General features: G+C 33.9%; 2 protein-coding genes across 9 annotated transcripts in view; one reads left to right on the top strand and one right to left on the bottom strand.

The window, feature by feature from the left end:
• Nucleotides 1–1,917: 1,917 nt before the first annotated feature.
• LOC133192145 (dopamine beta-hydroxylase-like) lies at nt 1,918–9,524 on the top strand. Its single transcript, XM_061328032.1, has 12 exons — nt 1,918–2,277; nt 3,065–3,211; nt 3,771–3,941; nt 6,516–6,599; nt 6,769–6,948; nt 7,187–7,289; nt 7,625–7,791; nt 8,175–8,357; nt 8,444–8,503; nt 8,736–8,863; nt 9,170–9,308; nt 9,420–9,524. Exons 1-12 carry the CDS (start codon nt 2,002–2,004, stop codon nt 9,507–9,509), a joined length of 1,728 nt encoding a protein of 575 aa, XP_061184016.1. The 5' UTR covers nt 1,918–2,001; the 3' UTR covers nt 9,510–9,524.
• Nucleotides 9,525–13,011: 3,487 nt separating this feature from the next.
• LOC133192143 (voltage-dependent L-type calcium channel subunit beta-1-like) overlaps nt 13,012–26,750 on the bottom strand; it is a 36,740-nt gene continuing 23,001 nt past the window's right edge. For 5 of the 8 annotated variants that reach the window (XM_061328023.1, XM_061328027.1, XM_061328028.1 and 2 more), the window contains 10 exons: nt 26,626–26,739; nt 22,272–22,397; nt 21,381–21,508; nt 20,765–20,853; nt 17,699–17,820; nt 17,201–17,340; nt 16,859–16,968; nt 16,490–16,641; nt 16,204–16,299; nt 13,012–15,970 (listed from right to left, as the gene is read on the bottom strand). In XM_061328023.1, the coding sequence (XP_061184007.1) occupies nt 15,443–15,970; nt 16,204–16,299; nt 16,490–16,641; nt 16,859–16,968; nt 17,201–17,340; nt 17,699–17,820; nt 20,765–20,853; nt 21,381–21,508; nt 22,272–22,397; nt 26,626–26,739 (1,605 nt within the window). In that variant the 3' untranslated portion in view covers nt 13,012–15,442. The remainder of the gene's footprint in view (nt 15,971–16,203; nt 16,300–16,489; nt 16,642–16,858; nt 16,969–17,200; nt 17,341–17,698; nt 17,821–20,764; nt 20,854–21,380; nt 21,509–22,271; nt 22,398–26,625; nt 26,740–26,750) is intronic. The other 3 variants (XM_061328029.1, XM_061328024.1, XM_061328030.1) reach the window with 3 other exon arrangements.

Below are 26,750 nucleotides of genomic sequence, written 5' to 3'. Positions count from 1 at the left end.
TACTGAATACAATAATCCACATTGTACTTTACTTTGTGGGGGACAAAAAGCCACTTCCATTCTTAATTTATACCGAGGGTGTGCAGAAGCGCTCCATTAAGCTTGCATGCCATTAAACCGATTGAGTTGTCAAATTCCGTTAATTTTTTTGAGTTTTATATGAAAATATAACATTAATTTTTTCTAAAACAATATCATTCAGTAATCTCTTTAATCTGTTGTTTTTAAAAGTATTTCAGTGTAGTTGGGAAAATGTTGCAGTGTAGCCGAATCGAATCTTTTTGTATGTATATCGAACGATTTATATGTATATTGAAAAGTATACGATGCAGTTACAGCGATAAAGAATTTCAATGAAAATTAAATCTATCTTTCTGTTTATTTAATTATTTATTTATTTTGGTTCATTATGCCAATGAATCAGAGTTTTCCTTAAGGAAATTAAAAAATGCAACGTCTTGAAGTGATTCAACGGAAACAAAAATGTGATATATTGCACACCCCATCTTATATAACACAAGATACCAATAATATTGAAGGGTGGAGAGGGGGCATAGAGTGTGTGTCCCTCTTTTGTCGCCAATATATAAATTAAATGCAAGCAGTGGACGAGAGGATTGCAAAAATTCTTAAGAACAGTTGAACATTTACCTAGACTTCATTTGTATACAACAAAAAACATTTACAGTCAAGTATGAACCAGTGAAAAATATAATTATCTAGTTTTATACGCTGGAAACGAATAATATACAGTGTGTGTTCTCGGTTGATACCCACAAGGCACATTACGTACCCTCTTTACAAACGAATTTATTCACCTCTGAATAGAGGAACAAAATAGATAAACAGTTTGTTTCGACACCAACGCAAAATATTACAGATCATGTATTCTAAAAGCTTTATGCAGTGTTATAATCAACTCAATGATAATATTGGTTTTTAACCCCACCCCCACCCCCCACCTCCGAATTTTGCAATAGAAAACAAAGTTACTGTACGTGTATATAAATTAACATCCTCTCAAGCCGCGGTCCGGAGTCCGCACATAGCTCTCTCAGAATGGGAGATGATCGTACATTTTGGCCATTGTTTGCGACAATATTAACGAATTCAAAATTTAGCGCAATTGACTTGATGTGGAGTTGTTGGCGTAACCATGTATTAGCGCTACAGATGTCCGCACTGTGTATTGTAATCAACGATATTCATGAATTAGCGCATGCATATTTGCCCCAAATTAATTGTACATACAGTAATTTAATATATAATTTTGCCAGTAAAAAACTAAACAATAAACAAAAAGCTAAATCACGGTAATTACGTCTTATGACTTTGTTGTTTTTTGTTTGTTTGTGTGTGTGTGTGTGTGTGTGTGTGTGTGTATAAACTCACTGAGTACGGGAAAAAAATTCTCAAACAAAGCCGTGGACATTTTCCTAAAAAATATAAAGTACATGTTCATTTAAGGTACTGAAATCGTAAAAGGTGTGCCAATCTTTAGAATACAAAAGCAAATTTTCCTTTTATTTTTTTTTTCATATTTCATTTAATGGCAACGGAATGAAAAATTCAAATACCAGTATCCCCCTGAAAATGATACAAAATTGAAACAATAAAAGTGCCAGCTATGTCATAATACCCTATTCATGTTCGTGTTTGATTTCAGTTCAAGTGTTCTGAATAAAACAAAAACAAAAACCATTTGATATATGATACAGAAATGCCATCATATCTCGCATTATAAAGCCGAACAAAAATCGAAAATGGTACAAAATAGCTAAATGTGTTCTTTTTAATTGATGTAAATTGAAAATTTAATCCAATATTATGTTCACCATTACACGAAGAAGCTTGCAAAGCAATGGTACAAGTGATAATTCCAATATGGGAACAGCATTATCTTAAATTCTAATATCGGATTAACTATTGGATCGATAACTAATTTTTACGTGTCATTCAGTATAAATTCCAGAAACCTTTCCGATTTCCGCAGTTTTCTCAATGGATACCGTCTATTTTGCCGCGTTAATACCACTTGTCTTTTCAATCCATCCTGCATCCTCTCTCCGCGATTTTAGGTACAAAGTTGATCTTGACGCTGAAAGAAACTTGGTTTTAAGATGGGGAATAGACTATGATTCGCAAACAATTTATTTTGAGTTGAGCGGTTCGATTTTAAGGCACAACTGGTTGGCGTTCGGATTTTCGAACTATGGCGATGTGATAGATGCGGATTTGACCATCTTTGAAGTCCACTCTAACAAAGTACACATGAAGGTAAGGTTGAAAAACATGCACATAGATATCGGGTGTAAATAGCAAAGTGTTGTTCATATAAACATAATGAATAGATCTATATATAAAACAAATATCACGAAAATTCAATAAAAGCCCTTTCTATTTCTAAAATATCTTTGTCATACATTTGAACTTTAAAGTCGCGTTTTGGGTGCATCTGTAATTAAAAATCAGCTACCCACTGAACCTGAAAATAAATAAATATTTGTGTATATACCTATAATTAAATATTCAGTTGCAAGTTTTATTTTTTAGGATTTTCAGAATGTTATAACGTGATAAATAAATTCTATATATATTTATAAGGTTGATTGCAAAAAGGATGAAATTTGAACTTCATAGGAAGTCTACAATGGCTTCATATTTTAGAGATCATTCCATGTGTGCATCATTTACAATCAAAATAATTCTTCTTATTTATTTATTTATCTACTATTTATTTAATTTATTTATTTTATTTTATTTTATATTTTGGTTTGTAGCATGTCTTTAATCCACTTGTAAAATATTTCATGAAGCAGGTCGTGATATTAAAATCGATTTTTTTTTTTCAAAAAGTAAAATAAAAAAAGTTACTTCTACAGGTCATCAAATTGCAAAGTCGTGTTTCCTTTTTTCTACCTTTCTCAACATTTCAGGCGAAGTACAGAGGGTTAGTTTAATTCAGATACCTTGTTATACAGATTATACCCCTAATTTAGAAAACTTAACGCTGCTGCTGTTTTACACTTTCACGGATCATTGTTATTTATTACCGTTTAAACAGGATTGTTGGACAGATAGAAATGCAATTTTACGGATGGATTATCGGCAAAACTACGAGTTAACCACTGGAGAATGGAAAAACAACAAATTATTTCTCAGATTTCAGAGAAAGTTTGAAACATGCGACCCCAATGACTACACTCTTGATGTGAGTAAATTATGGTGTCTTTCTGTTTTAAAGTTTCTTTCCAATTTCTACTGAAAAACAAGATATAAACCCATTTGTCAAATCAGATTTTATAGATTTTGAAGAGTACTATCAAGCAATGGACAAGCGAGTTAATAAAACATTGTCTGATATAAAAAGATAGACATCTGAAAAGTTAAGGCAAAAAAGTTTTTGTTGTCCGAATCAATAATTAATACACAAAAAACGCACATTGTACATGGAATGTTAAGTTATTAGTAGCCTATTTGAAATGTTTCTTTTTATGAATAAAAAAAAGAATTGTATGCAGAATTTAGATGAAATAGAAATAATTCCTCATCGTCGGAATAAGTGGAGAATATAGCCCTCAGTCTCGAGATTATGTTGGCAAATAAAAACAGAAGAGTAATACGTACCATTTACTTAAAACCAAAAGTCTCTGACGAGACTGTAGCTCTATCTCGAGGGAGAAGGGTTGCTAATTTTATTCACTAGATTATTAGTATTCTTAGTTCGAAAAATTGACATTCCAATATGACCTTGGAGATACTTTTATCAGACAGGCACCACTCATATTATTTTCGGTGTGGGGAATGGTATTCCGAGGTTTGGATATAGGCTTCCATCTTCTGTGAAGTTTGGTCTACAAAGAGTCCAGCTCCTGAAACCAGATTTACCGGATCCGAATATCCCCCCGGATACCTGGTCATTCGACATCGTTAACCCAAAGGTGAGTTTTGGTTTATGTCGTGCATGTTTTCAAACTACATGTACATGAACATACATATTTGAGCAAATGTAGTAGAATCAGACGTAATTCAAAATAACCCATCGTCGGATACCCACGGGTGATCTCGTCTTTTACTCATCACCCGTGGGCAAACTCGCCGAAAAATCGTCGTATGTAATTAACATGCGCGAGTTATTTGATTGGCTGCACTACAAAGGCAAATCAACAAATTAAAGTTTACGTTAGGTATATGTTTGGCAAAGACAAAAACTTTTCCGTAGTTAACACACGGATTGCAAATATAAATCCAATCACCGGTGCATTTCGCAGTTTGAGAAAGGTACTTCCATATAATTTCTTACTGGCATTTGTCAGATGTAAGTGACCTGTACGATTTGTCTTTAATCGTTTTGATACAAAATTTGGACCTTTAGATTTTTGTTTGTTTTTTAACGTCCCTCTCGAGAATTTTTCACTCATATGGAGACGCCACCACTTGCCGGTAGAGAGCTGCAAGTTTTGACCTATATACTAGGCACTCAGGGCCATTGAGTAGTGAGGGACCTTTTTCGTGCCAGCATGTACTGCGACACAGGGCCTCGATTAATAGGTCTCATCCGAAGGACCGGTCTCCACGTCCCACATTGGGTTTCGAACCCGCGACGTAAGGATTAACTCCTTGCTCTGCGACTCTAAAGCAGACGCTCTACCACTGCGCCACGCGGGCGATTGCACCTTTAGATACTAAGCATAAATTGCAAACTAATGAACGTATTTTCAAAATTGAAAATTTCCAATATTCTGATCGGTTGTCTTTAATCAACAAACTAGCATTTCTGCGAGTTTGCACACGGGTGATGAGTAAAAAACTAAGCAAATAACCATACAGTCCTTCAGAAAGGTAACATTCATAAGTAAAACTAAGTGGAACATATACTGTGCATTGGAAGCATGCGTGATCTAAATTGCTATCGGAAAGAAAGAAATTTTGCTTGTTAAAAAAGTGATAGAATTTAGATATGGACTTGATAAAACTAGAATATTTAAGGAGGAAGTGTCTAAGTAATACATGTAGTATCAAGTGAATTAAAAAAAAAGTTCAGATTTCAAATTGCAGGGTATTGTATAGACCTGATATCAGTAAGTATGCAGTCGGGGAATAAAAAATCAAGATAAACGTACTCCGTAAGACCGATTACTAAGATATAATCCAGTAAGTATTTAACAGAACCTGGACAAAGCAAAGATAATCTACAAGGAGGGTAAGTATTAGAAACTCTAGATATTCCGTAGACAGTAAAAATATTCGTTTTAGTTGGAGAAAAAGGGAAACAATAGGTGCATGTATTACAATGAAAAGGCTGAAGATAACGAACAGTGATCAATCTAAAAAAAAAATATACAAACAATACAAATCTGTGAACAGGGCACATACTCGGAAATTCCAGAGATGGGATCATGTGCCTAGGAGGAGTAAGCATCCCTTGTACCGGTCACACTCGCCTTGAACCCTATGTATTGATCAGGTACACGGAACATTCCATAGTCAAATTCAGTATAACAACAAAGGCCTAACAAAAGTTCTATTTGCTAACAAAGCCATTATAACGACCATAGAACTTACGAAATGTTGACTTTAAACGATGTTGTTGAAATCCCTGTAACATAAACTTATCTGTCAGTAGCCTGCCTCGGATTAAAAAATTGATCGTACTCAGAGCATGCTCTTGAGTATCGAATAGATTGGGAGATGTTAACACCATATGCAGGTGATAACGGAATATTACTACATACATAAGGAAAATGTGACGATGGAAAAGCTGAAGTCATCTCGTTTGTCACACAATTTAATTGTTAGCTGGCCCTTTTCATCTATAGTTGGTAAAACATTCAAATATACAACAAATGTGGCAGACTCTGCGGTATCTTTATTTCGAGTTCACTGAGATATAACGAGTCGACATAATTATGAAGAATCAAACAACAAGATATCAAATAAATATTTGAAACAGAAAACAATTAATTTTTAAACTTTGCGTTTACCATTATTAATATCAAGTCTGTCATTAAATATATGTATAAGAATCAGGAAATTCACGCCGTCCTTGCCATCAGGTTTTTGTCAAACCAGAGTTTGAACAAAACGTCTACCAGGTGAAATAAATAAGTGAAAAGCATTGGCTATAATACAATGTCTAATATTTTAAACAGTCTCAATTTTAAAAAAAAAAAGTTTTTGAGAAAGTTTCACGAACTGTAGAATTTAAATCACAGATGTTTAAATTTTGAATTTAGAAGAGTATGCACTTCAAAGCATAAAATAGAGAGCGAAAATATTTTTTAACCTATATGTTGATAGCTGGCGTTGATTTCATTATCAAATTTGTGAATGAGACTGAAGAGTACAAAAATGGTAACTTATTGGTAAAAAGAACAATTTATTAATTCATCTCGCATTTGTTTGCCCTTTACTGGCCTTTAGAATTTGACATTTAAATTGCTTGGGGAATACTGTATTTGTTTGGGTTTTTTTAACAATTGAGAACTCATTATATATTTAAATTTACTCACCAGATCACCATTCCAGATCGGGAAACAACCTACTGGTGGTACGTAACCAAACTTCCGGAACTCTATAGAAAGCACCATATCATAAAGGTATGATATGAGAGAGAGAGAGAGAGAGAGAGATGGGGGTTGGTGCTATTGGTACATTTAAAAAAATATTTTTCTAAGTTACCAAGATAAATGCATGCGTATGGTACAACCATTTAAGATACAGTATAAGTACCAAAAATTTCTTTTAACAATCTTCTATTTTACACAGTATGAAGGCATCATTACAGAGGGAAACGCAGAATTTGTTCACCATATCGAAGTTTTTCACTGTCAAGTGGTTCCCCATGTGACGCTGACGTTATACAATGGGCCGGGCATGGCTGAGGGCAAACCCCCAGAACTAACTGCATGTCGAGAAGTTATTGGAGCCTGGGCAATGGGGGCATCGGTAGGTACACATATGGGTTTTTTTTCTTGACAGTTCAGCAAGCTGAAAATATATCTTGTATTTTTTTTCTGTTGATAAATATTTTGGAAAAAAATAATTAAAGCTTCAAGATCTATATATCTAAAACAAAAACACACCTATATTTGAAAGAGAGAAATAAAACAATATTCATGCCGGTCAATTCCAGCTTGTAACTTGGATATTATGGGTATTTTGAATATGTATTGGACTTTAATAGGCCATGTATCTGCCCAATGAGGCAGGGACAGCTATTGGTGGCACACACATGTCACAGTACGTCTTATTGGAGGTACACCTGAATAATCCAAGTCTGAAAAGGGGTAAGAACAAGTTCTATTGTGTTAAACTAATAGTTAATAATGAACCATGGTTGATCCGAAAAGTTTTGTGTTCATTCCATGTTTACAAGTTTCAATTAAAACCATCACAGAACTATGAAATGATTTTTAGACACCCCCACCCGAAAAAAATCTTTTCACAAGTGCAAGTCTTATAGGCGCCGTGTTGCAGACATTTTCTTCGTTTATATTAACTGAAACTTTTGGAAGTAAAACTGTATATTTTAAAAAATATCACAAATTTAAAGTAATTCAATTTTACTTTTAAAACAGAAACTCAAATTGTGTACTTATTGTAAAATACGTCTATTTGATAGGGGTTATAGATTCTTCTGGAATAAGGTTTCATGTCACAAAACATCTGAGGCGGTACGACTCCGGGATCATGGAGTTGGGCCTAGAGTACACCGATAAAATGGCGATCCCTCCTGGTCAGGAGATGTTTGAGCTGCCGGGATATTGCACAAAAGACTGCACTGACATAGTATGTAAAGATGTACAATGATCCCAAGTAATTTGAGAGTTACTGTTCGTTAACTCCATATATCATTACAGTAAAAACGTTTATAGAGAAGACAAATAAAACGAAAACCTACAAACAAGAGTTCAAAATAATTAATGAAAAAGATAAAGCATGTTGGTTGTCCTGAAAGCAGCGGTTTGCTTCTTGTTTAAATACTTTCAAATCCCCATGGTTGGGCATATACTTCAAATACGTTGGAATCAGGGACAGTTTGGGTTGACATTTTTAAAAGGGAGTTAAGTATTGGTCTTAGAGGTACTTTATTGCTCTCAGATTTTAGGATATTTCCTAAATATTTGAGTGAAATTTTAAAAATTCTTATTATTTTTGTTTTCTTCTTGAAGGCTTTGCCACACAATGGAATCCGCGTGTACGCCTCTCAGCTTCATACTCACTTGACCGGAAGGAAGGTCTACACAAAACACATCAGGAACGGAATCGAACTTCCGGAACTGAACAGAGATAACCATTACAGCCCACATTTCCAAGAAATCCGCGCGCTTCCTCGCCACGTTCACGTGCTTCCGGTATATTATGCATCATTGTCCTTTATACGATTTGAAAATTGTTCAAAATTTGAGTTTGAATAAATATGGAGTTTTATTTGTTTCAGGGTGATGCTTTGATAACTTCTTGTATTGACAGCACCTTGAACAGATCTGCGATCACGTTGGTAACTACTATGAAATATAAAATGCTAATTCGACTTTTACTTAAGTTTGATGTTACAACCTCTGTTAATCACAATCTATAATTGAAATATTTAAAAACTGAAACATGTAGTTTTCGAAGTTAAAATAGTTCTAGGTATACATATGTGAATTCATCTTTACAGCATTTCTAAATTATCGATGTAGAAAATACCATATACATTAGAAATAAAGATGAATCACTCTTTATTTTAGGGCGGATTTTCTATACAAGAAGAGATGTGTGTGAATTACATTCACTACTATCCACGTTGTAACCTTGAAGTTTGCAAAAGCTCAATATCAGACTGGGCTCTCGATCAGTTCTTCGAGATGGCGAAAGCGTAAGGGAGTCAACTCTTAGAATACGAAGTTTCAAAGCTGATCTACATATTTTTGTCGTTATATTTTTTATATACACTGTACATATTTGTAAAATACCTTAGTTTCCGCAAATAATCATACACAGTTATTTATTTATTCTCCAGAACACGTCGAGCATCATGCACACCAAGCATAGTTGTCAGATGATTAAACTTTTACAAATGTGAAGAAAACATGTTAAGAAATGACATTCACAATAAAAATTTATGTACACATTGATTCATTGTATAAATATATAATGTAGGGTATTATATTTTCATTTTCAGTAGAAATGACATAGAAGATGTTGGTTTGAGGTATCAGTCTGTGGATTGGAATCCTGCAAAAGTGACGTCATTACAGTTACTGTATAAAAATGCACCAATATCCATGCAATGCAACAAGTCAGATGGAAGCCGATTTCCAGTGAGTGAACATTAATTAGAATTGCAAGTCGAACAACTGTTTGAAAAGCATTGGTATTGATACGTTTTGCACATTATATTCTGGGTTGTAATTTTCCTCATGTTTCTTTAGGGTGAATGGAGCAGCGAAGCCATTCCGAGAATAATTCTCCCAAACAGAGAACGATCGAGTTGTTCCAAAGATATATCATGGTTCACGTAGTTAAATTAAGTTGATAATAAATTATTTGAATTTAAATGTTTTTGTAGTTTTTCTTGAAATAAAACTGCTCAAAAATATTATCAATTGCAAAAACATGTTTCTTTTTCGAATTAGGTGAGCCATCTTATGTTCCATGCTATTATTTTCGTTCATTGGTTGTCCTCACAGCTCTTTGGCTAAAACAACATATTCATGAGAACAGAATATTAGGTATTACACAAAAGATTTGAAAAACTGTTGTCTGATTAATTTGGTTACGCGGAACTAATAACTGCACTTTACAATCCTAAAAATATTGCTACCGTACATGTATGTTTAGCCAGAAAAGGCAAGCGTTGCTGTAAAACATAAACGTGAGATTTTTGCCATTTTATAGAGATTTTACATGAAGTATATGTTAATGTTAAATAAAATATCAAAGAAAATTTTGTCATAATTGAGATTTAATTTTGTCGCACAACAGGCATTTGGCTCGCCTTGTTCGCTCATCTTCTTTTTACTGAAAACATGATTATGAGTCCGATTCCATTCAAGGTTCCTCACTTTTCTGTTCACTGTCTCATAAAATTTTACTTTACCGGTTTATAATTTCGAAAATTGAAATCTAATTTATAGTTAAAATGCAGCAATTTCAGAATACCTGCTATGCAAAATTAGATAGAAATGGTCTTGTAGCTTGACAATTTTATATAAAGGGATGATGGTCATTTATTCCAGTGAGAGTTTCGTGTGTCTCTCATATAAAAATAGTTTGTAGTCTTAAAATTTGATTTATCAAAGTCTGCAATTTCTTTTGCTTCGAAAGATCATGACCCATTAGAGCTCGATTTAGGCAGCAACAAAGGTTGTATTATTAATGGGAATATACAAGAATTTTTTTTTTTAATCTTGGGATCTGAGAACGTGGCCAAAAGTTTTTTTTATTTTTATAAGTGCAACCAACTCCATGTATACGCAATACAGTCATGAACATTTGGATTAAGATGGTCAACAATAAAGTTTTACTTATAATCGAAAATTCTTTAGAAGATTTATCTTATAAAAAAGACATAGCCCCGGTAAGTCAAATCAGGAAGTTTTCCCATCCATGGTAGATTTATAAAAGAACAAGTTGTTCGATTCATCCCGCCCCCCCCCCCCTCCTCCTCCACCTTTCACATCCCCAAAGGGCCTAGGATGACGGCGACAACAATGTGAAATTAAAGGATTATATATATGATTATAAATGAAATATCTTGAGCTTCTCAAGAGAGAAAGCAGGGCTACTAAATATTTTAGCCAGGAGATTCATTACAATACATTGTAGTCCAGAATCAAATTTGGTCCTAGCTGCAGATCTAGGGCTCACTGGTGAAAAATTCTGGTTGTCCATCCCATTTTTTTTTCCAGACCAGCGAGCTACAGATCTGCAGCTTAACATGGTTTCAAGAGCCTAGATGGGACAATAGTAGGGGTTGAGGACAGACGATACGTTACTCAATGATTTATAATTTTTTCCAAGATTTTGTCATTGAGGTACTGCTACTTTAATATGTTTACTCACAAAAAAATGAGGTACCTTACCAGGCATTTGTGCAATATACCAGAGGATGGTGTTTCCTATATAATCCTTTTGGAAATAACTTAATTTGTCAATATCAAATTTAAAGACAATTAGAAACTAGTTAAAAAATTATAAGGTAATTATAATTTTGAATATTTTTCATAATTTACGAAGATATACAAAACAGATATTTGAGGAACGTATCGACTGACTTTAAGTCCTATACAGAATTAGAAAAAGGCTACAATTAGAAATTATGTCATCAAGCCTCAAATAATATACTATACATATTAAATTTAAGCTGTCGAAACCAATTATCATTTGCAAGACTGAAAGTTTCAATGCTAAAACTAAATAATACTTGAATTATGTTATGAGTGGATGAGTATCGATACATCATAGCGGGAGTTAGATGGAATCAAAATCTTATCAAGGCATAAACCACAATCTTGCCAGCTCAAAAGAAGATGTACTTCAACCCCCCTCCCCTATTAATTATAGTGAGACTCCCCCCCCCCAGAAGACTGGCTTAACATGGATAGAGGGAGTTCCAAGGGGGGGGGGGGAGAATGGCTATATAGTGACTCCCCCAACAAACAATAGTGAGGCTTTCCCCTTGTGTGTTTTGGATTTTATAAATATCGTTGATCTATGTGTTTGCATAGGATACGCTTACGCTCATTTTGTCAAAATCATTTGCTATTGTGGTAGAACATATTATTTTAAATAATGTGATTGAACAACAGAAAGAATTAATTCAAAAATGTTTGAAAACTGGATTTCCATCATAATGAAATGTAACTAAGATGTATCACGTCTTTCTTTGACAAGTTTAGTTAACACAATTTTGTAAAACTAGACGTTAAGATCCGGGAAAAATATCATATTTGCATGTATTTTAAACACTGAATAACTTATGTAAGCTATATTTTATGAAAAGTTATACATATGAATTAATTAATACTTAATTATTGTTCCCTTTCTAAGGCAAGTTCCAGAAAAGAATGTTTCTTTAAACTGGAAGAAAGAAAGTGTAGATGAACAATTTTCATAAACACTAATTTGGAGGGGGAAGCCTCGCTATAAAGGGGAGGGGATGCTATAAAGCAAGTCTTCCCCCGGAAGAACGTCTGCAAAGTGAAAAAAAATTGAGTCTCCCGGGTGAAATCTCACTACGGGGGAAGTCTCACTATACAACACCCCTGCGAATGTATTTTCTTTTTTTTTCAGTGATTAGCAAATCATAATGCCCGAGAATTCCCAGTAAGCCTGGCGAGACTACAAGGAGACTTCTACGAGACTGCCAATGGGTCATCAGTTTAATTATTCACAGTAATTCATTATTTCCTAGAGGTTTAAAAATGTTTTGAGTCGGGCCATTTTAGCCAGTAGATGGGATCGGGAGATAGCAGCCAGTTAATATTGCCTGTAAACCGTCATGTTATGTTTCACTGAAAAATAAATAGGGTGGTTAAAACAAAATTAGTGTTTACATGTCGAATGTCGGCATAAGCAATAAAAAACTTTTTCAATCTAATTTTTTTATATACAAAGAGAGTGTTCCCAGTCTATGTGCACATTTTCGAAGAAAACTCAATAAAATTTAATCTCATAATACTTGGTTATGCTCAACTTCAGTAACCGAAACAAGATGCCCAAAAGACAAAAGGCTCACTTCTCCTGACAAAAATAAATTCCCCTCAAGACTGAAACTTACACTACATGGGGATCACTACATGGGGATGTTTGTACATTAATTTGTCTAATTAAACCCTAATGCTCTTGAAAAAGATTTAAATCATTTTAACAGGTACTGACAAGTAAAACTTGATCCCCATTTTGTGGCCCCATCCTAGCAAAAAGGACAAATTTGATCCTTTTACTGAGGAAAGCTAAAAATGACAGCACCTTCATATGCAACCAAAAAAAAAAAAGAAAAAAAAAGAAAGAACTCAAAACTTCTGAGATAAAAATCCGTTTTATTTACAAATCCAACAAACTTGGAAATATTTAATAAAATTGACATACCGAATAATAATGTACATAATTTTAAAGGGTAGTGCAACAATTCCCATACCATTAACAAAACGGAGATACAAATGCATTATAGTAAGTGTGGAATATCCTCAACAAAATTTTACTTCATGTAGAATAAGTTAAACACATACATGTAGCTCATCATGCAAAACATTCATACACAGTATTCTGAGAAGAGACATGCTTATGCAATAAATGTATTTAAGTCTCTGTATTCCATGCACAGATTGCAAAGCATTTGTACCATTTAATCCAATACTTATCAATACCGCACTTGACTAAAAAATGAGCAAACTTCACAAATAAAATTTTAAAAATCTCATGAATATTTGGTTACAAAGTCATTCATTTTCATACTGAGAAAAATATTGAATTAACATTATACTAGTTCTTATTACGTGAACTGTAAATGATTTACCACAAGCATGGGAAAAATTAAATTATTGCAACTTTGATAAATCATTCATGTGGGAAACTATTAGATGTTGTAATCAAATGGCTAAAATAGTTCTTGAAAGACTATTCTATTTTACACACGCTGTAATCTATAAAATGTAAAACTAAATGATCACAAAAAAAAAAGTTATCCTCAAACTATTTCAGTTTTATACATATATTTTTGCCATTATCATAAACTACAAATCATTTGGTATGAATACTTTAGCTGACAACTTCTTATCACAAAGATGATCAAGTTTTAATATTTTATTGATTAAAACAAAGAGCATGTATACAATATTGTTTACAAAATCCTGATTCATACACCAGTTTTCTTCTTAATATATTTCTATATTTATCTGTCCAATATAAACTTAAAAATGCAATGCATTATTGTGCATCAGTACAGTTTAATAACACAGGTGTCTACTATAAGTGGTACACACTCTGGTTTTGTAAAGCCAGTTAATGAATATCTACTGATTAATTCATCGGTATATAAAAAAGCACTTGTCTATATTTTGTTATACATGTATATGCAGTAAAAAAAAAATTCAATAGTTTGCAGAACTGGTCTTGCAAACACCAACATCAGATAAAATAAAGTAATTGTGGAACATGAAGCATGTTTGTCCACCATAAAATACTTCCAATACATATTACCAGTAAACAAAATGAGATTCTTCTATATGAGTTGAAGGGGAAATAACCCCTACATTTAATTGAGTGTGCGTAGAGTACAATCCTACAATGACAGGGTAACAAATAAAGAGGGCATATATATAAACTAAAAAATAAATTCAATAAAAAATAGGAAAAAAACTACTATGGCCAGCCATAGATTTAGAATGTAAGCAAGGAAAATACATATGTACCAATTTTAAAAAAATCAAAAACAATAATACAACTGAGAATTTTAACAGTCATAAATTGCACTAACAATGTTATTATACACATTTTCCCCCCAATTTGACTGAAAAATCTGGTATTTATTGCACTTTCACAGAAAACTGAACACCAAACCAAAGAATTTCACCTGGGAGACATTATATATCATTTAAATAACCATGTTAACGAACATAATTTTGCCTGCAAAATCTTGAGGGATGGTCAACTGAACATGGACAGGAACTATGAGGATCGGTAATGATCTTTAAATCAATGAAAGGTGGTCAAATTTAAAACTATAATGTTATGCTTGATGATTTATTTAAAGAATTACATGAGGCTTTGTGAAGAATTAAAACGCAACCTTATACAACCTTTCACTTTCTTCTTTAATGCAAGTACAGTAAAAACTGTCTAATTCGACACCTGTGCAATCTGTTTCACTGTGAATTCCGACCCTGTGTTTGAATCCCATATTACTGTTTTCTTTGTTCTGTACACTGTGTAATCCACCACTCTATCTACTCCGACACAACATTTGTCTCCCAGTGCATATCGTATAAGACAGGCTTCACTGTACTTTCCACTCTCCAAATTTTATCTTAAAATTAACACGTGATGTTGGGAAGAACGTGTTAAACTACAAAGATGCTATAATCATAAATCATGTGATTTTCAGTTCTGTAAAATATGAAAAACTGATATAAAGTTCTATCTATGGCTATATCTGCAAGAACTATTCATATGAATTTAGAAAACCTAGATTCTACTTGTATCTTCTTTTGTAACAAAGGAAGGCATTCACACCACATTTAAACATTGGATGACAAATATATGTCCAGAAAAGATCTGCAACTCTCCACGGTAGATAGTGATCTATCTACATCTTAACAGGGGAAGGTCATCAATGGCACATGACCTTGTAACAAAATAGGGGTCAAAAACACTTTGAATTTTTGTGATCACTGCACTATTTGCAAAATCCCTGGAAGTTTGTTTATTTTATTCCCATGAAGATTGCTGTAATCTATATATCTATAGACTGCTGTTTCATAGGGTATTTTGAATTCCTTGTTGGTGAACCATACGGTTCTCTTGTATCAAAATGTTCATGCTCCTTCCTGTTTGAGTACCGGTCATCACGTCGTGGATCATGCATTTCACCACTATTGTCTCTACGATTGAATTCTCGTGGTGACATCCGATTGTAATCACTACGCTCAAAGTGTCCCGATCTCAAGTCTCGATCATGAAGTTTTTCATGGGAAGGACTTGGGTCTCTATCACTACCACGTATATGGTGTTCATGATCAGCATGTCTCCGAGGTTCACGAAATGAACTATGAACACTGTGACCATGTCCATGGTGCCCATGCCCATGATGTCCAGGGGGCACAGTATTATGCCTGCTAATGGGATTGGGAGAAGGCATCAGTTTTGTCTGCTGTGATGTGTCAACTGGATGAGTTGCTTTCCAGTAAGCCTCTAAGAACTCTGACAAATGTTCACAGGCATCTTCTAATTGATTTTCATCTAGAATTACATCAAACATATCCTGCAAGGGAAAATAAAAGCTTCATATAATGGAATAATAATCATAACATACATAACTTTTTATAGCAACTTTTTTTTCTGATTTTATATCATGTTCATTATATTATTCAACATTACATCTATGAATGACATAACTTAAAATTGTCCCACCCCACTAAAAAAAAAGAAAAAAAAAACTTTTTTCAATATGCAAAATAGATTTTTCAATGAAATGAATACCACTATTCTACTTACAGGACTACATTGGTTCAGTTTGTCAGCAGCTACTAACTGTACATTCATGTTACGACTCTGGGATTTTCCTCTAGATTTGATTAGTCGCTGTAATACCTGTGAAAGAGATAAAAACAGAGATTTTAATGAACCATTTGTCAACAGATATAGTGCATCACATATAATATGAAAATATCAGTTATCTAGATCCTTTGACGGTATAAGAAAAAGGAAAGTTAAAGCTGTGTATAGTAAGGTAAAATTATGTATATATTTTAAAACTTGTAAATGCTATTCTGCAACTTACCTTTGGTGAAGCAATTTTGACATAAACAATAATTGGAGCTAACGATGTTTTTGCTAATTGTGAAGGGTGGTTAATTGTGTCACAGTCTAGAACTACCAACTGCATAGACCTAGCCAAGTCGAAAATTCTCTCTATTTCATTTTGAACTTCTCCTGCAAATCAATAAATGAATTTTCTTCAACATACAATTTCTATTCAAGAAATAAAGTAGAGAAGCATTAACACAATGACATAATCTATTACCTTTTCTTGAAAAAAAAGGGGGGGGGGGGCACTGATTTAACAAAATTCTGAAGATTTATGGTGGAGAAAGTGTATTACATGTACTTTATATAAATTCTTTTCTTCAACTTTGCTGAGGATACTAACCTATTCCACATGAACGACTTTGTTTGTCCAACAGAACTCTTTTACTGGGATTGTTAATTATTGATCGTTTAGCTAATGAGATGTCTGCTGTGACTCTTGTAATGATTATCCTGCAACAGATAAATTCAATGCTATAAAATGACAGATCTTTTACATGAACATCACATTTTTTTCTCTCTCCATTTCAGTGTCTCAAGATACAATAAAAGACTTCTATAACAGGCACAAAATTCGTTAAATTAATTTAAAACTGTCAGCTTTGTGTTTCAACTGAACACACTCGCTGCACAGGAACTCAATTTTTTCTTGTAAGCAATTTTTACTTGATAATGCCCTACTTACCTCCCTTCAAACTTATGTTTGAGGAAATCAAACAGAGCCTTTTGCATCATGTCTGTAACTTCATAACCCTTCAGTGAAGGACCAATCAGAACGACTGGTCGCATGGAAGGCACTACTTCATAAGGTGGCACTGACTCTGACTGAAATTCAACGTAAAGTCAATATCATTAAGAAAATCTCTACGTCATAATTGGCTTACTCAGTTGTCATTATCGAGCATCTCTAGATGAAAAATCATAGTAAACATTTTGAATTAAGTAACATTTTATGTATCCTAAACTACTGTAAATCACTTTTCATTCATGAGAACTTTGTTTTCATGAAATTACACAAGACCGTCTGCTCATGAAAATTTAATTCGTACGTATATTTTTATTAAGAAAGATTATATTCAACAATAACCAGAATTAGTGGGAAAATTTTTACTCTCCCTTATAAATACCACATGACTTTCATGTGAAAAATAAGGTGTCGCAAAAATTTGGTGATCTACAGTACCTTTTTGAAGAATGGTTTTTTCTTCTCTTTGGTTGGAGGGATGATGCCGCCCGCTTTGTAGGCTTTTGTGCTATCACTGTCCTCACCCATAGTGCTGTCTGCCCCATTCTCCTCCGTCATTCCTGATAAATGGGTACAAAACATATAAATTCTCCTTTTAATAATATACCTAAGCTAATTAACATTTACAAAAGACAAATCTTGAATATTTGAAGGTTAAGGTTTTGTGCTGTGTTATTCTTTCAAGAGACAGAGTCAAGAAATTAAATGCATTTTATTTCAAAGCTTTTAGGAACACATGCTGAAGTATTTTTTATTTCAGACCTTTGACATCAGCAAGATTCAATTTATAGCTCTAACATTTGTATATAATTTTCTTATAACAGGTTGAGTTTTGACATGACCCCCTCCCCCTTTTCTTCTGCTATTCCTTCACAGGTCTACATATGTTCAATACATTATTGTAATTTCTCTATCACTTTTGCATAAGTAATAAACAAAGTATTCAAATATTCCTTATCCCATACCATGATGTATTTGATACAAAACAAGAGGCCCATGGGCCACATCGCTCACCTGAGTAACTTTGGCCATGCTGTTCATTACCAGACTTTCCCCCTTGTAATACCTATTGTGGCTCCGCCCTACCCCGGGGGCCATGATTTGAACAATTTAGAATCTACACTACCCCAGGATGCTTCCACATAAGTTTCAGTTTTTCTGGTCCAGTGGTTCTTGAGAAGATTTTTAAAGATTTTTCCTATATATTTCAATGTTTCCCTATTGTGGCCCCGCCCTACCTCCGGGGTCATGATTTGAACAATTTAGAATCTACACTATCCCAGGATGCTTCCACATAAGTTTCAGCTTTTCTGGCTCAGTGGTGCTTGAGAAGAAGATTTTTAAAGATTTTTCCTATATATTTCAATGTAAAACTTGTATTCCCTATTGTGGCCCCGCCCTACCCCCGGGGGTCATGATTTGAACAATTTAGAATCTACACTACCCCAGGATGCTTCCTCATAAGTTTCAGCTTTTCTGGCTCAGTGGTTCTTGAGAAGATTTTTAAAGATTCTTCCTATATATTTCAATGTAAAACTTGTATTCCCTATTGTGGCCCTGCCCTACCCCCGGGGGTCATGATTTGAACAATTTAAAATCTACACTATCCCAGGATGCTTCCACATAAGTTTCAGCTTTTCTGGCACAGTGGTTCTTGAGAAGAAGATTTTTAAAGATTTTTCCTATATATATTTCAATGCAAAACTTGTATTCCCTATTGTGGCCTTGCCCTACCCCCGGGGGTCATGATTTGAACAATTTAGAATCTACAATACCCCAGGATGCTTCCACATAAGTTTCAGCTTTTCTGGCACAGTGGTTCTTGAGAAGAAGATTTTTAAAGATTTTTCCTATATATTTCAATGTAAAACTTGTATTCCCTATTGTGGCCCCGCCCTACCACCGGGGGTCATGATTTTAACAATTTAGAATCTACACTATCCCAGGATGCTTCCACATAAGTTTCAGCTTTTCTGGCTCAGTGGTTCTTGAGAAGAAGATTTTTAAAGATTTTTCCTATATATTTCAATGTAAAACTTGGATTCCCTATTGTGGCCCCGCCCTACCCCCGGGGGTCATGATTTTAACAATTTAGAATCTACACTATCCCAGGATGCTTCCACATAAGTTTCAGCTTTTCTGGCCCAGTGGTTCTTGAGAAGAAGATTTTTTAAATGACCCCACCCTATTTTTGTCTTTTCTTGATTATCTCTCCTTGTAAGGAGACTTGGCCCTTCATTTTTACAATTTAAACTCCCCTTCACCCAAGGGTACTTTGTACCAAGTTTGGTTAAAATTGGCCCAGTGGTTCTTGAGAAGAAGTTGAAAATGTGAAAAGTTTACAGACGGACGGACAGACAGACGGACGGACGACGGACAACGGGTGATCAGAAAAGCTCACTTGAGCTTTCAGCTCAGGTGAGCTAACAAGCTCATAGAAAAGGCAAATTCCATTATTAAAATTGATGTTGACAAGAAGCTATGATGACTAAAATGATATAAGAGTTTTGTATATAACAGTTAAGACATATGATTAGTTAAATGTACAATTGATGTTACAGAACACGAGGCATAAAAATGCATTACTGTCGTTGAAGTTTGCTTTACAAATCACTTTTCATGCTAGCATCCCACTACTTTGTACATCACCTCTGTATGATCATATATGTTCTTATCTAAGGAATGTAGCTTCAAGTTTGAAAATTCACTACTAGGTTGGTATTTCATGTTTACATATATAGTTGCACTTTAAAATAAAACATGCCAGGAGTCTAGCTACATCAGTATAAGTACAACTGTGTACAAACACCTAGAATCCATTTCAAATGTAAATTTATTGTTAAGATAGGCACATGCCGCTACTTTTTGTCTAGAGCTACACATTAACTATTGGTATTCAAACAATTAGCATCCATATCATGTAAAAGCCTACCCATGTCATGTGAAAAGATTCAACCCTCTACCACTTTGTGTGATTTGTAAATTATAACATCAAATAGATTTTTTTTCCAACTTAAAAAAAAAACAACACACAATCTTTTGATGCCTCTTTCAAGCCAAGGGAAAATCTTTTATTATATGTATCACAATGCATATATACCACTATGAACCAATACCTACACTTTCCCTATAAAGCACTCAAATAATTCATTCACCAACCCTTTTAATTTCCATTTTTTTATGAAGCTATCTTGTCAGTTACTGGGATAAATGTGTAATATAGAACTAGTATTTTAAGTCTATGACTGGCCTTGGTGGGAAGAGGTGACATTAATGAACTCATGCTGGTGTTAGCTTGGTTCATACTAAAGACTGGGATATTAGAAAATACATTTACAATGTGTCAATTTTCTGTGCCTTATTCCAAGCATTTGATGGTTCTCTGACATATGCATATACATATACTGACTTGTATCATGGACATACAGTTTATATATGCTTATTACTGAGTAGGGTTTATGTGCCCATAACCCTGCATGGATGGGGTGGGTAAGTGCTGATTACCTGGCGTGGGTGGGGTGGATTCTCGGGAGGAGTTCATACCTGTTCCCTGCCCCAGCATACCTTCCATGGTAGTACTGGAATCATTTCGTCTGAAAAAGAAAACTGGTGTCACTTTGGTCTTGCCAACATGAAATATAATCAATAAAATTAAACAGTGCATGCAAACACACAGCAAACATGGTCCATGGGAAAAAATTAGGAATTATATCAGTAAAAGTAGGAAATTATTAAGAATCACATAATTCACAATCATAATTAGACTACAGTGCTAGGTTTAATGGGAGGATTTGCAAGTAGAACTAGAAGTCATCTAAGAAAATTTTATGGATATAAAACATTTTCTAATTAACAACAAAAGGGTTAATTATTTCCAATATTAGTGCTATGAGAAGAGAAGCAGTTGAAATCTACATCAAACATGTTTCTCTTCTCTGGAACAATACCAAGTGTTCAGGGAGAATTTTTTTTTTGCAAACAACTTGTGCTCAAGTGTTGGTTAAGTGGTGATTAAAAGAGGAACTAATCATCTAATTTTGGTAATCACTACCAGGGATTGAAAAAGGGAGCACCAATTGAGCCATGAGCTGTTTTTCATTGAGATTTTTTTTTCATTTACCTTACATACATTTTACTTTTGGGACCGGATAGGGACTTGAGATTTTCCAGTTTCGCTGGACTAGGAATAAAACAGTCGTCACACCCATCCTTGACCAAGCGTCCAATCCACCAATCATTATTGAATTTCTAAAAATAAATTATAAGCATGTCACTCAGTTTAATTGACATTTTAATCCCCCCCCCCTTTATATATTTTTTTAATGAAAGCTAAGATTATCAATCAGAATACTTCTCCACAACAAAGAAAATTATTGGATTATCAAAACCTAGCTAGAAGACAAAAATGTTGAAGGTGAGACCTATTAGACTTCACGAGTTTATTCTGCTACTTCTGTTTCAGAATGCCATACATGTACTGCTAAGTATACATGGCCAGGAGACAGGTATTTTTTATCATTTATAACCAATATACTGATGAGTGGCTGTATGAAGAAGAGTGAGATATATGGTCAGGGCATAAATTAAACAATGGAACATATGGAAAGAGTCTGCTTCCAGCAGTAAATCACTGGCAAAGGCCCAGAATACACAAATGATAGTCAACTGAAGCCAAGTTATTAATAGACATTCCTGACTTTCCAATTAACCTGAGTGCTACCATTCACATCACCTTGGAAACAGTAAAACAAAACAGATCTTGTCACATCAAGCCTTGAGATCATAGACTGAAAACAGACTTTAGGTCAAAAGTTTGATTTTGAATATCTCAAGTTTTTAACATTATGTGCTTAAAATTTAACAGGTTTGCCTAATATTTAAATTCAAACATATGATGAAAAGTTTGTTTCATTATCGAAATTATTTCAAAAGTTATATGATTTGAAATTTGGCTAAAATCTGTTCTAAATTTATGGCCTGATTTCAGCAAAAATCATAGTAATTTACATACTTCTTTGATGTGCAGGAAGCTTTTCACATCAAATGAGACACAGTGACCTGGGGCTGGACAGTCTCCTCCATCCACGGCTCCATTGAAGGCTACATTTGTTCGCACTGCAAAAGCCACAGGCTTGCTCTGTAAAACAAAATACAACCTCAATTTTTTTTCATTAATTAAGGTAACATATAAAAAAATCAATTTTTTTTAATATAGTCAATATTATGATGTATATTGTGATATTCAGTCACTTTTTCAACAGCTCCGGGATCAAGTACATGTAATATAAGAAGCCATAGAAGATTTCATTTTTTTTAAGGTTATTGTGAAAATGGCAGTATAAAATTGAAAATATTGCACATTTAATATATGTCCAATGTGTAACACTGGTTTACATTAACCTTGATACGCCAGCACAAATTCCTAAGTTATCTAGCATATGGGGTAAACCCCCTATCCTGCTGAGTGCAATACATGGAGTACAGATGTTAATGTGAAACAATAATGGCTACACCATGTATATTAAATCAATGTCTGATTGCCTAATGCCTGATAGTTGATCATGTAGAGCATGTGTTATGTTAAGTGGTAATATGCAGCTCTCTGAAGGTTTCCAGTGCATATGCCTTCTGTACTCTAACATCTACATGGAACATATGCATTACATATTTTATGATCAATTCTAACTCTCGCATTTAGCATTATCTATTTTCAAACATTTCCTCTCCTTAAATCAAATTTTTGTCAGCATACAGTTTATTTCAGTCTACAACAGTTCGTGGCATTACCTAAAATAGAGGTAAAACAAAATAAAAGGTGAGGTGCCACTTTTTTAGTCACGAATATATTCATAATGAATCAACTTTATGAATAAAAAGCAAACATGATATACTGACACATGACCCTCTCCCCCACAATCAGACGGACAGCTTTCACAATATTACCATGAATTTAATATTCTAGATCCAAATATAAAAATTTCATTTTCAAGCTCTTGTAGGAGTTGAAAAAAACCCAAGCAAATTTAATTTAGTCTTAATATCTCAATGCCCAAACAATGTTAATGTGGCCATATTTAGAATCTACCTAAACAAATATGTGCACACAGAATCAATAAGGTGTCCCTAGTGGACCTGTATCTGCATTTATTGAATATTGCGTGTTTACGATGACAAGTGGGGGAGGAAATCTCCTGTTATTGTCTTGACTGTGACAGAATCAATACAGAGACTGATGCATTCACCTTTCTGTAATAAATCAACTCCTGTTGTCACATACAAAATTAGTGCAGGCTTATTTTACTGCTGATTTTCCAATTTTATATCGAATATTGTGTTGTTTGTTCTTGGTAATAATGAAAAAAAAAACATTCTAACTTACATATCCTTCACTTATATTAAACTACCGCACTTGGTCATGTTTTGTAAAAATTAATCATAAAATACTCCTGTTCTTCAAAATTAACATACTTCCTCTGTTTCAGTTTTGGGTGTCCACAAAAATGGTTTAAGTTGCTTGACCCTGAATGAAAAATGTGTATAGGTACAGAAAACCTGATATTGGTCCAGTACATATATATATAATCTTCCTCCTTATGGTTTAAATTTCTCAAATAAGATGTAGTCATCAATGTTTTTTTTTTTTTAGCTACAGTCAAACCTTGTCATCTCGAAATTGATGGGACCGAAAAAAAAACAACAAAAAACAAAAAAACTGAGATATCAAGTGTAAGATACTTAATGTATAACATGTATAAGTGGCTGGGACTTCCAACTCACTTCGACATATGCATGTATCCCAGATATTGATGTTAAAGATACCGAAGTTCCAGTTCCACTGTACTTTATACAACAAGAATGAATCTAAAAGGGCAATTAATAGGTGTCCCAAGCATTGTCAAACCTAAAAATTTGGTTTTGACTTTTGTGCCCAATAATGACAGACTTGTCACAGCCTTTTCCTTTCACAGAAACAAGCAAAGACTGCAAGATCAAGAGGCAGCCTTCTAAGGTGTCAGGGCTCTACATTAATGATGTCTGCTTGCCCAATACCACTGAAATTTTTGTTAGACAAGTGAATATTCAATTGTTGGGCATTTGTCCAATTGGAGAGGTAATTTTTCTGCACAGAATTTCTTTTTTTTAAACTGAAAATGAAAAAAATAAAACCTGTTGTCAACTAAATGTATCTGAAGTTCATGCAGTTGCATGAATAATTAACTGATCCTGATCGTATAATGAATTTCGATCTTGATCATCAAACTGAATCAAGATAAAAGTTTATTATGGAGGCATTACTTTCGATTTTGAACTTCGATTAGTTGCATGGATCTGACAAAGTTTGCATTTTCAGTATTGGGTAGTAAAGCTGTACACATAACAAATGAAGACAAGGGTAATAAATAGAGAAGAAAAAGGCAAATTAATGTTTGATGTTGCACTATTTCATTTTATAATTTTTCTATTATTTCAATTTAACATAAACTACTTATGTACCGGACAGGAAGAAACAACTGTGTTTCGATTGTAATTTGCTATGTGTCAGAATAATCACAAAGCAGGCTCAGTGAATATAATGTACTAGACTCTATTTCAATTTACAATACTTTTCAAGTTGTCAAACAGTTCTTTATTGAAACAATTTTGGACAAGTAAGAAAAAACGTTAATGTAGAACTCTGAGTGTCCACAACGTAAACTGATTATACCTTATATACTGCATTTAACTTTGTTTAAAGTAAGCCATCCACATTTTATTTTACCTCAATGGATTATTTTTACTTGCTTGATTGTTCTGATGATGACTGTCCTTGGTCAAAATCAGTCATTACAAAATAAATCTACTTTTGTATTCTCTGTATGATCTGTAGGTGATCTATTATGTGTGTCTCTATATATATAAGTTAACAACTTAAGACCCAGACCCTACTGAATACCACACATGAGAATCTTCCACAAATTTAACCTTGTTAAGGTGTTGGTCTTTGCTTTGTAATTTAAAAGTTCTATGCATCACAGCATATTTCCTACAATTTTACTAGGACTAAGAATCAAATTAACAAAGAACGGGACTGAAATGTTAAATGGAACTCCTATATGTTATCCACATAAAAAGGAACTAAGAATAAATATTGTATATTCCCTACAATTAATTTTGCTCTGATGGGATATAACCACATCAAGTTTCATACATAATAAAATGCATTTCCTTAATTGTCTGATGTCTGGGCATCAGACAGTATCAATATTTGTTTGATATTTGTTGTGATAACTCATCTTGGAAACTTCATACACTGGGGAGTGGGTGGTGCTTAACACCAAAACAAGACCAGAGCATTGGATGTTTAAACAAAATTAATCTTGCTATCATTATCATCACATTATCCACTACATGTTAGGTAACATTTTAGCCATTCTTGACATGGCAATGTATTTTAGGCCAGCAGAACAGCAGGAATGAAGCTGGTCAGGTCAACACTTGTGAAATATCCTTATCAGATAACTAATTGATGTTTATTTTCAATGCATACTAAGCCTCTCTGTCTTCAGAATTTGCCTCTTATTGGTTCTACATATATTAATACCTGAATTTGCAGACATGTATAATTCAATGTACAAAAAAGAAATACCGAAGTGAAACTTTGGTTAAAGTTCTCTCATCATGCTTATCAAATTGCCAAAATGTCAGCTTATTTGTAAACAAGTTCACTTTTTTCAAAACTATGATAATGATCCAAACTTTTTATCCATTTATGTTTGGATCTTTTTTTTTATGTTATGTTTTTATTTTAAAAGCACCAAATATATCCTTGCTTTAAAAAAAATGTATAGAATATACAAAAGTCAGAGTTTCATTTTCATGTTGATGACATTGGGTCGAACTCTTTGCAAAGGAATTAATTTCTGGACTCGGATTTATGTCGATTACACTGGATTCTTTAGCATGATAATTGATTTGCTCACGTCAGACAAGCTTTTTAAGAAAGCTAATAGTTGTGATACTCTAAGAATGAAGGGAAACAGGCTGGTAATCTAAGCCCGTGCAATCTCTCCCCTTCCTCCTCAGATCAAAGTTCCAAATAAACATAAGCTATTCAAAAATACAGGAATTATCAATGAGATGGAATTCAGCGGAGTAAGAGGATGCACTAACATGGCCCCCCTGCCACGATCTATATCAACTGACAACAGGTGCTTTGTAATATACAAAATGGCAACATCTAACACATTCAAGTGCAAACCCATCAATTTTTTTTATTAACTGAGCCTTTTTTTTTTTACTTATGTGTGAAAGATGTTTTGAAAGAACATTTATCTTTTGTGATCTAATATTAGTGCCTCTCAAACACTGCTAATTTATCATTATACCTTTGCTTTTTGCAACTGTTCTAAGGCAAGTCTTTTAGTCTCTGCTTGCAGTGCACTTCGTTCCTCATTTTCGGAAGCATCTGGTGTTGTTTGGCTGATCGAGTCTGCAGATTCCTGGAAAAGAA

Source organism: Saccostrea echinata, unplaced genomic scaffold (genome assembly GCF_033153115.1).
Source record: "Saccostrea echinata isolate AGI-Se365-2 ecotype Australia unplaced genomic scaffold, CSIRO_AGI_Sech_v1 ptg000025l, whole genome shotgun sequence".
NCBI lineage: Eukaryota > Metazoa > Mollusca > Bivalvia > Ostreida > Ostreidae > Saccostrea > Saccostrea echinata.
The sequence above is the reverse complement of the archived record's forward strand: the minus strand, read 5'-3'. Positions and strand labels throughout refer to the sequence as shown.

What these genes read in the sequence shown, in the direction of transcription:
- LOC133192145 (XM_061328032.1), top strand. Translation starts at nt 2,002, where the DNA reads ATGGATACCGTCTATTTTGCCGCGTTAATACCACTTGTCTTTTCAATC. An exon ending in GAAAGCACCATATCATAAAG is followed by an intron (nt 6,600 to 6,768) that starts GTATGATATGAG and finishes TATTTTACACAG; the next exon opens with TATGAAGGCATCATTACAGA. An exon ending in TAATCCAAGTCTGAAAAGGG is followed by an intron (nt 7,290 to 7,624) that starts GTAAGAACAAGT and finishes TCTATTTGATAG; the next exon opens with GGGTTATAGATTCTTCTGGA.